At 57.8% G+C, this 12,246-nt stretch overlaps 1 protein-coding gene across 2 annotated transcripts in view; it reads left to right on the top strand.

The window, feature by feature from the left end:
- Nucleotides 1-632: 632 nt before the first annotated feature.
- LOC132385606 (outer dynein arm-docking complex subunit 4-like) overlaps nt 633-12,246 on the top strand; it is a 188,453-nt gene continuing 176,839 nt past the window's right edge. Inside the window, exons 1-2 of one of the 2 annotated variants that reach the window (XM_059957781.1) lie at nt 633-865; nt 11,111-11,218. In XM_059957781.1, the coding sequence (XP_059813764.1) occupies nt 743-865; nt 11,111-11,218 (231 nt within the window). In that variant the 5' untranslated portion in view covers nt 633-742. Of the gene's footprint in view, nt 866-11,110; nt 11,243-12,246 lie in introns of both variants that reach the window. The other variant, XM_059957780.1, reaches the window with a different exon arrangement.

Here is a 12,246-nt window from a genome sequence, read left to right as displayed (position 1 = left end):
CTGAAACCCAGGTAACATTCTAGTAAATCTCCTCTGTGCTCTCTCTATTTTGTTGACATCTTTCCTATAATTCGGTGACCAGAACTGCACACAATACTCCAAATTCAGCCTTACCAATGCCTTGTGCAATTCTAACATTACATCCCAACTCCTGTTCTCAATGCTCTGATTTATAAAGGCCAGCATACCAAAAGCTTTCTTCACCACCCTATCCACATGAGATTCCACCTTCAGGGAACTATGCACCATTATTCCCAGATCACCATTCAGACCGTCTTCCCTGCAAATCTTGGTTGTTGTCAGTGAGGAGCAGGGTGAGAGGTTTCCCCAGGACCTTGCGGTCGTGAAGAAACGAAACCAGGGCAACTGGAATCCGTCAATGCCGGCTGGGCAACAGGAAAAGCTTATTTGTACTTGTGCATCGTATCTACGCCGCTGGTGTGGCGAACCTGACGCCGCAGGGGACGCGCACCTCTCCGGAAAAGTTACTCGCGTAAAGTTTAATTTATAGAAGTTAATTGGTGGGGTTGGTGGGGTTGGGGGGGGGGAGCAAACCGCGGTTAAGCCCTCCGACAATAAAGAAGAAGTTTACGGGGGCGGTAAAGCGACACCTCCGAGACGAAGCTGTCTGCCTCCCCCCCCCCCCCCGCGCCACCGTCGTCAAGGGAAGCGTGGAGGTTGCTAGGAGACGGGCTGGCTACATTGCAAACACCCCCGGGGAACCGGCAGGAGGACCGGCGCCATGGGCGAGGAGGGGGCAGACTTCGCGGGTCGCCCGCTCTGCTCCTACCTCACCTACAAGTCGGAGGGCGACCGGCTGTATAGCCTGGGCAAGTACGAGAAGGCCATTCAGAGCTACACGCTGGTGAGTCGCTCCGGGGGGAGACTGGGGGGTGTTATGCGTAATTATCTGAGACAAGGCCCGAGATATCGATTCACCATCGTCCCCCCCCCCCCAGTGCACGAGTGTAAATAATTGTTACTCCGGAGTTAAACAAAACTATTAATTGTTGATATCTTTCCAACAACACGCAATCAATATAAACACATAACATAGCAGATCGATTGCCTGTCCAGAGAGCAGGAGAGGAGAGAGTTGGTTGGAGGGGGGTTGGTCAGTGGGTGATTGGGTGTGTGGAGGGGTGGGTCAGTGGGTGTTTGGGTGTGTGGAGGGTGGGTCAGTGGGTGATTGGGGGTGTGGAGGGGTGGGTCAGTGGGTGATTGGGGGTGTGGAGGGGTGGGTCAGTGGGTGATTGGGGGTGTGGAGGGGTGGGTCAGTGGGTGATTGGGGGTGTGGAGGGGTGGGTCAGTGGGTGATTGGGGGTGTGGAGGGGTGGGTCAGTGGGTGATTGGGGGTGTGGAGGGGTGGGTCAGTGGGTGATTGGGGGTGTGGAGGGGTGGGTCAGTGGGTGGTTGGGAGTGTGGAGGGGTTGGTCAGTGGGTGATTGGGGGTGTTGAGGGGTGGGTCAGTGAGTGATTGGGGGTGTAGAGGGGTTGGTCAGTGGGTGATTGGGGGTGTGGAGGAGTTGGTCAGTGGGTGATTGGGGGTGTGGAGGGGTGGGTCAGTGGGTGATCGGGGGTGTGGAGGGGTGGGTCAGTGGGTGATCGGGGGTGTGGAGGGGTGGGTCAGTGGGTGATTGGGGGTGTTCTGGGTGGGTCAGTGGGTGATTGGGGGTGTGGAGGAGTGGGTCAGTGGGTGGTTGGGGGTGAGGAGGGGTGGGTCAGTGGGTGGTTGGGTGTGTGGAGGGGTGGGTCAGTGGGTGTTTGTGGGTGTGGAGGGGTGGGTCAGTGGGTGGTCGGGGTGTAGAAGGGTGGGTGAGTGGGTGGTTGGGGGTGTCGAGGAGGGGTCAGTGGGCGGTTGGGGGTGTGGGGGGGTGGGTCAGTGGGCGGTTGGGGGTGTGGAGGGGTGCGTCAGTGGGTGGTTGGGGGTGTGGAGGGGTGGGTCAGTGAGTGATTGGGGGTGTGGAGGGGTGGGTCAGTGGGCGGTTGGGGTGTGGCGGGGTGTGTCAGTGGGTGGTTGGGGGTGTGGAGGGGTGGGTCAGTGGGTGGTTGGGGGTGTGGAGGGGTGGGTCAGTGGGTGGTTGGGGGTGTGGAGGGGTGGGTCAGTGGGTGATTGGGGGTGTGGAGGGGTGGGTCAGTGGGCGTTTGGGTGTGTTGAGGGGTGGGTCAGTGGGTGGTTGGGGGTGTGGACGGGAGGGTCAGTGGGTGATTGGGGGTGTGGAGGGGTGGGTCAGTGGATGATTGTGGGTGTGGAGGGGTTGGTCAGTGGGTGATTGGGGGTGTTGAGGGGTGGGTCAGTGAGTGATTGGGGGTGTAGAGGGGTTGGTCAGTGGGTGATTGGGGGTGTGGAGGAGTTGGTCAGTGGGTGATTGGGGGTGTGGAGGGGTGGGTCAGTGGGTGATCGGGGGTGTGGAGGGGTGGGTCAGTGGGTGATCGGGGGTGTGGAGGGGTGGGTCAGTGGGTGATTGGGGGTGTTCTGGGTGGGTCAGTGGGTGATTGGGGGTGTGGAGGAGTGGGTCAGTGGGTGGTTGGGGGTGAGGAGGGGTGGGTCAGTGGGTGGTTGGGTGTGTGGAGGGGTGGGTCAGTGGGTGTTTGTGGGTGTGGAGGGGTGGGTCAGTGGGTGGTCGGGGTGTAGAAGGGTGGGTGAGTGGGTGGTTGGGGGTGTCGAGGAGGGGTCAGTGGGCGGTTGGGGGTGTGGGGGGGTGGGTCAGTGGGCGGTTGGGGGTGTGGAGGGGTGCGTCAGTGGGTGGTTGGGGGTGTGGAGGGGTGGGTCAGTGAGTGATTGGGGGTGTGGAGGGGTGGGTCAGTGGGCGGTTGGGGTGTGGCGGGGTGTGTCAGTGGGTGGTTGGGGGTGTGGAGGGGTGGGTCAGTGGGTGGTTGGGGGTGTGGAGGGGTGGGTCAGTGGGTGGTTGGGGGTGTGGAGGGGTGGGTCAGTGGGTGATTGGGGGTGTGGAGGGGTGGGTCAGTGGGCGTTTGGGTGTGTTGAGGGGTGGGTCAGTGGGTGGTTGGGGGTGTGGACGGGAGGGTCAGTGGGTGATTGGGGGTGTGGAGGGGTGGGTCAGTGGGTGTTTGTGGGTGTGGTGGGGTGGGTCAGTGGGTGGTCGGGGTGTAGAAGGGTGGGTGAGTGGGTGGTTGGGGGTGTCGAGGAGGGGTCAGTGGGTGGTTGGGGGTGTGGGGGGGTGGGTCAGTGGGCGGTTGGGGGTGTGGAGGGGTGCGTCAGTGGGTGGTTGGGGGTGTGGAGGGGTGGGTCAGTGAGTGATTGGGGGTGTGGAGGGGTGGGTCAGTGGGCGGTTGGGGTGTGGCGGGGTGTGTCAGTGGGTGGTTGGGGGTGTGGAGGGGTGGGTCAGTGGGTGGTTGGGGGTGTGGAGGGGTGGGTCAGTGTGTGGTTGGGGGTGTGGAGGGGTGGGTCAGTGGGTGATTGGGGGTGTGGAGGGGTGGGTCAGTGGGCGATTGGGTGTGTTGAGGGGTGGGTCAGTGGGTGGTTGGGGGTGTGGACGGGAGGGTCAGTGGGTGATTGGGGGTGTGGAGCGGTGGGTCAGTGGGTGATTGGGGGTGTAGGGGTGGGTCAGTGGGTTATTGGGGGTGTTGAGGGGTGGGTCAGTGGGTGATTGGGGTGTGGAGGGGTGGGTCAGTGGGCGATTGGTTGTGTTGAGGGGTGGGTCAGTGGGTGATTGGGGGTGTGGAGGGGTGGGTCAGAGGGTGATTGGGGGTGTGGAGGGGTGGGTCAGTGGGTGATTGAGGGTGTGGAGGGGTGGGTCAGTGGATGATTGGGGGTGCGGAGGGGTGGATCAGTGGATGATTGGGGGTGTGGAGGCTTGGGTCGGTGGGTGATTGGGGGTGTGGAGTGGTGGGTCAGTGTGTGATTGGGGCTGTGTGGAGGGGTGGGTCAGTGAGTGATTGGGGGTGTGGGGGGGTGGGTCAGTGGATGATTGGGGGTGTGGAGGGGTGGGTCAGTGGGTGATTGGGGGTGTGGAGGGGTGGGTCAGTGAGTGATTGGGGGTGTGGAGGGGTGGGTCAGTGGATGATTGTGGGTGTGGAGGGGTGGGTCAGTGGATGATTGGGGGTGTGGAGGGGTGGGTCAGTGGGTGATTGGGGGTGTGCAGGGGAGGGTCAGTGGGTGATTGGGGGTGTGGAGGGGTGGGTCAGTGGGTGGTTGGGGGTGTGTGGAGGGGTGTGTGGAGGGGTGGGTCAGTGGGTGATTGGGGTGTGGAGGGGTGGGTCAGTGGGTGATTGGGGGTGTGGAGGGGTGGATCAGTGTGTGGTTGGGGTTGTGGAGGGGTAGGTCAGTGGGTGATTGGGGGTGTGGAGGGGTGGGTCAGTGGGTGGTTGGGGGTGTGGAGGGGTGGGTCAGTGGGTGATTGGGGGTGTGGTGGGGTGGGTCAGTGGGTGGTTGCGGGTGTGGAGGGGTGGGTCAGTGGGTGTTTGGGGATGTGGAGGGGTGGGTCAGTGGGTGATTGGGGGTGTGGAGGGGTGGGTCAGTGGGTGATTGGGGGTGAGGAGGGGTGTTTCAGTGGGTGATTGGGGTGTAGAAGGGTGGGTGAATGGGTGGTTGGGGGTGTCGAGGAGGGGTCAGTGGGTGATTGGGGGTGTGGAGGGGTGGGTCAGTGGGTGGTTGGGGGTGTGGAGGGGTGGGTGAGTGGGTGATTGGGGGTGTGGTGGGGTGGGTCAGTGGGTGGGGGTGTGGAGGGGTGGGTCAGTGGGTGGTTGCGGGTGTGGAGGGGTGGGTCAGTGGGTGTTTGGGGTTGTGTAGGGGTGGGTCAGTGGGTGATTGGGGGTGTGGAGGTGTGGGTCAGTGGGTGATTGAGGGTGTGGAGGTGTGGGTCAGTGGGTGATTGAGGGTGTGGAGGGGTGGGTCAGTGGGTGATTGGGTTGTGTGTAGGGGTGGGTCAGTGGGTGTTTGGGGTTGTGTAGGGGTGGGTCAGTGGGTGATTGGGGGTGTGGAGGTGTGGGTCAGTGGGTGATTGAGGGTGTGGAGGGGTGGGTCAGTGGGTGATTGAGGGTGTGGCGGGGTGGGTCAGTGGGTGATTGGGTTGTGTGTAGGGGTGGGTCAGTGGGTGATTGAGGGTGTGGCGGGGTGGGTCAGTGGGTGATTGGGTTGTGTGTAGGGGTGGGTCAGTGGGTGATTGGGGGTGTGGAGGTGTGGGTCAGTGGGTGATTGAGGGTGTGGCGGGGTGGGTCAGTGGGTGATTGGGTTGTGTGTAGGGGTGGGTCAGTGGGTGATTGAGGGTGTGGCGGGGTGGGTCAGTGGGTGATTGGGTTGTGTGTAGGGGTGGGTCAGTGGGTGGTTGGGGGTGAGGAGGGGTGGGTCAGTGGGTGGTTGGGGGTGTGGAGGGGTGGGTCAGTGGGTGATTGGGGGTGTGGAGGTGTGGGTCAGTGGGTGATTGAGGGTGTGGAGGGGTGGGTCAGTGGGTGATTGGGTGTGTGGAGGGGTGGGTCAGTGGGTGGTTGGGGGTGTGGAGGGGTGGGTCAGTGGGTGATTGGGTGTGTGGAGGTGTGGGTCAGTGGGTGATTGGGGGTGTGGAGGGGTGGGTCAGTGGGTGATTGGGGGTGTGGAGGGGTGGGTCAGTGGGTGATTGGGGGTGTGGAGGGGTGGGTCAGTGGGTGATTGGGGGTGTGGAGGGGTGGGTCAGTGGGTGATTGGGGGTGTGTGGAGGGTTGGGTCAGAGGGTGATTGGGTGTGTGGAGGTGTGGGTCAGTGGGTAGCTGGGGTGTCTGTCAGCTGCTTTATCAGAACTTCGACCCCACGTCCCCTGTCACAACGGACTTCCACTGCAAAGCACTTGGAGTTGGTGTTATGAATTCAGGAGGTTAAGATCCCTGACCAAATGCACAGAAGCTCACCCCTCCTTCCTCTTTATTGCCCTTCTCCCAACCTTTCTTTCTCAAAACTGACTTGCCCCCCGGTAGTAGATGGGGGTCTACTCTGTTTGGTGGGTTGTTCTGCAGAGGGCGGAGTGGTGCTCGATCTGTTCTGGGACCACCACTCCTTTTGTGACCTTTACAGGGGAGCAGGGAGGCTGAAGGGCGGGTTAGTGAGACTGCAGATTGCTACCAAGAAACTAGCCGGGATTTATACACCTTCAGCACTGGCTCTTGTACTCAGTTCTCCTTCTTAACCACCCCGTCGACACAATGACAGGCTGAGGTCCGGTGAATCATTAAGTTGAAAGTAATTTCAGAGTTTCAGGTAAAGTTGTTACCAAAGTACGTATATACAGGCCTGAGATTCGTTTTCTTGCGGGCATGCTCGGTCCATCTGGAGAACAGGGGCTCCAAGACTTTTTAATGCTGCGGACTCCCACCGTTAACTGAGGGGTCTGTGGACGGGTTGGTAACTCCTGCTTGACAACAGTAACCGTGACAGAATCAATGAAAGCCCATACAAACTTGGGTGTTCAACCGGGATGTACAAGACAACAAACTGTGCAAATACGAAAGTAAAGAAATAATTTTTAAAAAATCAGCAAATAAGGCCGAGAACATGAGATGAAGAGTCCTTAAAAGTAAGTCCGTAGGTCGTAGCAACAGTTCAGGGAGGGGAGAGTGAAGTTATCTACTTTGTTTCAAGAGCCTGATGGTTGAGGGGTAATAACTGTTCCTGAACCTGGTGGTGTGGGTCCTGAGGCTCCTGTACCTCCTTCCTGATGGTTGAGGGGTAATAACTGTCCCTGAACCTGGTGGTGTGGGTCCTGAGGCTCCTGTACCCCCTTCCTGATGGTTGAGGGGTAATAACTGTTCCTGAACCTGGTGGTGTTGGTCCTGAGGCTCGTGTACCTCCTTCCTGATGGTTGAGGGGTAATAACTGTCCCTGAACCTGGTGGTGTGGGTCCTGAGGCTCCCATACCTCCTTCCTGATGGTTGAGGGGATAATAACTGTTCCTGAACCTGGTGGTGTGGGTCCTGAGGCTCCTGTACCTCCTTCCAGATGGTTGAGGGGTAATAAATGCTCCTGAACCTGGTGGTGTGGGTCCTGAGGCTCCAGTACCTCCTTCCAGATGGTTGAGGGGTAGTAACTGTTCCTGTACCTGGTGGTGTGGGTCCTGAGGCTCCTGTACCTCCTTCCTGATGGTTGCGGGGTAATAACTGTTCCTGAACCTGGTGGTGTGGGTCCTGAGGCTCCTGTACCTCCTTCCAGATGGTTGAGTGGCAATAACTGATCCTGAACCTGGTGGTGTGGGACCTGAGGCTCCTGTACCTCCTTCCTGATGGGTGACGGGGTAATAACTGTTCCTGAACCTGGTGGTGTGGGTCCTGAGGCTCCTGTACCTCCTTCCAGATGGTTGAGGGGTAATAAATGCTCCTGAACCTGGTGGTGTGGGTCCTGAGGCTCCAGTACCTCCTTCCAGATGGTTGAGGGGTAGTAACTGTTCCTGTACCTGGTGGTGTGGGTCCTGAGGCTCCTGTACCTTCTTCCTGATGGTTGCGGGGTAATAACTGTTCCTGAACCTGGTGGTGTGGGTCCTGAGGCTCCTGTACCTCCTTCCAGATGGTTGAGTGGCAATAACTGATCCTGAACCTGGTGGTGTGGGACCTGAGGCTCCTGTACCTCCTTCCTGATGGGTGACGGGGTAATAACTGTTCCTGAACCTGGTGGTGTGGGTCCTGAGGCTCCTGTACCCCCTTCCTGATGGGTGACGGGGTAATAACTGCTCCTGAAACTGGTGGTGTGGGTCCTGAGGCTCCTGTACCTCCTTCCTGATGGGTGAGGGGGTAATAACTGCTCCTGAACCTGGTGGTGTGGGTCCTGAGGCTCCTGTACCTCGTTCCTGATGGCTGAGGGGTAATAACTGTTCTTGAACCTGCTGGAGTGTGAACTGAGGCTCCTGTTCCTCCTCCCTGATGGTTGAGGGGCAATAACTGTTCCTTAACCTGGTGGTGTGGGACCTGAGGCTCCTGTACCTCCTTCCTGATGGTTGAGGGACAATAACTGTTCCTGAACCTGGTGGTTTGGGACCTGAGACTCCTGTACCTCCTACCTAATGGTTGAGGGGTAATAACTGTTCCTGCACCTGGTGGTGTGGGTCCTGAGGGTCCTGTACCTCCTTCCTGATGGTTGAGGGGTGATAACTGTCCCTGAACCTGGTGGTGTGGGTCCTGAGGCTCCTGTACCTCCTTCCTAATGGTTGAAGGGGGTAATAACTGTCCCTGAACCTGGTGGTGTGGGTCCTGAGGCTCCTGAAACTCCTTCCTGATGGTTGAGGGGTAATAACTGTTCCTGCACCTGGTGGTGTGGGTCCTGAGGCTCCTGTACCTCCTTCCTAATGGTTGAAGGGGGTAATAACTGTCCCTGAACCTGGTGGTGTTGGTCCTGAGGCTCCTGAAACTCCTTCCTGATGGTTGAGGGGTAATAACTGCTCCTGAACCTGGTGGTGTGGTTCCTGAGCCTCCTGTACCTTCTTCTTGATGGTTGAGGGGTAATAACTGTTCCTGAACCTCGTGGTGTGGGTCCTGAGGCTCCTGTACCTTCTTCCTGATGGTTGAGGGGGTAATAACAGTCCCTGAACCTGGTGGTGTGAGTCCTGAGGCTCCTGTACCTCCTCCCTGATGGTTGAGGGGTAATAACTGTCCCTGAACCTGGTGGTGTGGGTCCTGAGGCTCCTGTACATCCTTCTTGATGGTTGAGGGGGTAATAACTGTTCCTGAACCTGGTGGTGTGGGTCCTGAGGCTCCTGGACCTCCTTCCTGATGGTTGAGGGGTAATAACTGTCCCTGAACCTGGTGGTGTGGGTGCAGAGCCGGTTGCACCTCTATCCTGATGGTTCTGGGGTAATAACCGTTCCTGAGCCTGGTGGTGTCCGTCCTGAGGCTCCTGTACTTTCTTCATGAGGGTTGAGGGGTAATAACTGTTCCTGAACCTGGTGGTGTGAGAACTGAGGCTCCTGTACCTCCTCCCTGATGGTTGAGGGGTAATAACTGTTCCTGAACCTGGTGGTGTGGGTCCTGAGGCTCCTGTACCTCCTTCCTGATGGTTGAGGGATAATAACTGTCCCTGAACCTGGTGGTGTGAGGCCTGAGGCTCCTCTACCTCCTTCCTGGTGGCTGAGGGGTAATAACTGTCCCTGAACCTGGTGGTGTGGGTCCTGAGGCTCCTGTACCTCCTTCCTGATGGTTGAGGGGTGATAACTGTCCCTGCACCTGGTGGTGTGGGTCCTGAGGCTCCTGTATCTTCTTCCTGATGGTTGAGGAGTGATAACTGTTCCTGAACCTGGTGGTGTGGGTCTGGAGGGTCCTGTACCTCTTTCCTGATGGTTGAGGGGGTAATAACTGTCCCTGATCCCGGTGGTGTGGGACCTGAGTCTCCTGTACCTCCTTCCTGATGGCGGAGGGGTGATAACTGTCCCTGCACCTGGCGGTGTGGGTCCTGAGGCTCCTGTATCTTCTTTCTGATGGTTGAGGGGTAATAACTGTTCCTGAACCTGGTAGTGTGGGTCCTGAGGCTCCTGTACCTTCTTCCTGATGGTTGAGGGGTAATAACTGTTCCTGAACCTGGTGGTGTGAGTCCTGAGGATCCTGTACCTCCTTCCTGATGGTTGAGGGGTAATAACTGTTCCTGAACCTGGTGGTGTGGGTCCTGAGGCTCCTGAAACTCCTTCCGGATGGGTGAGGGGGTAATAACTGTTCCTGAAACTTTTGGTGTGGGTCCTGTGGCTGCTTGTACCTCCTTGGTGATGGGTGAGGGGGGGAATAACTGCTCCTGAACCTGGTGGTGTGGGTTCTGAGGCTCCTGAACCTCCTTCCGGATGGGTGAGGGGGTAATAACTGCTCCTGAACCTGGTGGTGTGGGTCCTGAGGCTCCTGTACCTCCTTCCTGATGGCAGAGGGGTAATAACTGTTCCTGAACCTGGTGCTGTGAGACCTGAGGCTCCTGTACCTCCTTCCTGATGGTTGAGGGGGTAATAACTGTTTCTGAACCTGGTGGTGTGGGTCCTGAGGCTCCTGTACCTCCTTCCTGATGGTTGAGGGGTAATAACTGTTTCTGAACCTGGTGGTGTGGGTCCTGAGGCTCCTGTACCTCCTTCCTGATGGTTGAGGGGGTAATAACTGTTCCTGAACCTGGTGGTGGGAGGCCTGAGGCTCCAGTACCTCCTTCCTGATGGTTGAGGGGTAATAACTGTTTCTGAACCTGGTGGTGTGGGTCCTGAGGCTCCTGTACCTCCTTCCTGATGGTTGAGGGGGTAATAACTGTTCCTGAACCTGGTAGTGTGGGTCCTGAGGCTCCTGTACCTTCTTCCTGATGGTTGAGGGGTAATAACTGTTCCTGAACCTGGTGGTGTGAGTCCTGAGGATCCTGTACCTCCTTCCTGATGGTTGAGGGGTAATAACTGTTCCTGAACCTGGTGGTGTGGGTCCTGAGGCTCCTGAAACTCCTTCCGGATGGGTGAGGGGGTAATAACTGTTCCTGAAACTTTTGGTGTGGGTCCTGTGGCTGCTTGTACCTCCTTGGTGATGGGTGAGGGGGGGAATAACTGCTCCTGAACCTGGTGGTGTGGGTTCTGAGGCTCCTGAACCTCCTTCCGGATGGGTGAGGGGGTAATAACTGCTCCTGAACCTGGTGGTGTGGGTCCTGAGGCTCCTGTACCTCCTTCCTGATGGCAGAGGGGTAATAACTGTTCCTGAACCTGGTGCTGTGAGACCTGAGGCTCCTGTACCTCCTTCCTGATGGTTGAGGGGGTAATAACTGTTTCTGAACCTGGTGGTGTGGGTCCTGAGGCTCCTGTACCTCCTTCCTGATGGTTGAGGGGTAATAACTGTTTCTGAACCTGGTGGTGTGGGTCCTGAGGCTCCTGTACCTCCTTCCTGATGGTTGAGGGGGTAATAACTGTTCCTGAACCTGGTGGTGTGAGGCCTGAGGCTCCAGTACCTCCTTCCTGATGGTTGAGGGGTAATAACTGTCCCTGAACCTGGTGGTGTGTGTCCTGAGGCTCCCGTACCTCCTTCCCGCCCGTTGTGGGTGTTGAGGGGTGGTGTCTGATGAGTGATGCTGCTTTTCTGCCACAGCGTTCCATGTCGATGCGCTCATTGCCGGTGGGGTGGGCTGTTGGCAGGGTTTTTAACCTTTTGAGCTCAGCCAATCTTGCCGGACGTACTGACACCGAATACTTTGTTTCAGGCCCTTCGACAGGAACCGAAGAACAGGAAGTGTCTGGTGGCCCGCTCCCGCTGCTTCCTGTCGATGGGGAATGCCGCGGCGGCTCTGAGCGATGCCGAGGCCTCACAGGTGCAGAAGAAGGATTTCCCGCCGGTAACTGTCCCGGGGGTTTGTGACTGGAAGCCGCAGCGGGCCGGGGGGGTCAGTGCAATGTCCAGGCGCGAACGGTTTCACGACCTTTCAAATTCAGCTTTCCCCCGCCATCCGATGGCCGAGCGTTCCTATGAAACCGTTCGTAAGCCGGAACGTCGTAACGTGAAGAAGCAATCACCATTAATTTATGTGGGAAAAATTTTTGAGCATTTCCAGTCCCAAAGAATAACCTGCCAAATAACACATAAAACCTAAAATAACACCAACATATCGTAAAAGCAGGAATAAAGTGATAAATATTCAGCCTATGTAAAGTAGAAATATTGTTTCACTTCTCAGAATCAGGAAGCCAGCGAGCTGAAATTGATTTGGAGAAAAATAATCAGCACGTAGACGTCTAGGCACGTACATGACCGCCCGCACAAGGCTTCACGGTCATTGTCGTCTTTCTCGGGGTAAACGCACGTATGAAGCAGGCTTTTTTTTCCCCCGTGGAAGCGGAAATCCTCTTTGGTTAGCGGAAACAGCTACCGACGTAGGTCTTTCATAACGGCGAGCCGTCGTCAAGCAAGCGTTTGAGAAACGGGGGTGGGGGGGGCCACCTGTGCATTTATTATCGGAGCGCGTATGCAGTGTGCAGGGCTGACGCTGCCCCACCAACTACCCCAAAACACCGGTGTGCGGCCACGCCCTGGTGCTCGCCAACCGGATCCCCCAGCCGTGGGGAGGTGGCCCCGCTGCCCTGTGGGCAGCCTCGGGGTGAGACGAAGGCTCCGGGAGCGAACCCAGACGGCAAATCCGGAGCGGAGCCCCGCTGGACGTCATCGAGCTTCCTCCCGGTGCCAAACATATGGCTTTGTAAGCTTTCCTTTGGAGGCCGAGAGGGGGATCTTGAGGACTGGGCGTCTCAGGATCTCCACACCTTCTACCCAGGGTTGTGATGATCACCATCACCCATTGTCCTTCGAGTCAGGCGGATGCCAACCGTCACCGACCAAAGAGAG

Source organism: Hypanus sabinus (assembly GCF_030144855.1).
Source record: "Hypanus sabinus isolate sHypSab1 chromosome X1 unlocalized genomic scaffold, sHypSab1.hap1 SUPER_X1_unloc_16, whole genome shotgun sequence".
Classification (NCBI taxonomy): Eukaryota; Metazoa; Chordata; class Chondrichthyes; order Myliobatiformes; family Dasyatidae; genus Hypanus; species Hypanus sabinus.
Note: the sequence above shows the minus strand (reverse complement) of the source record. Positions and strands in the feature narration are given on the sequence as shown.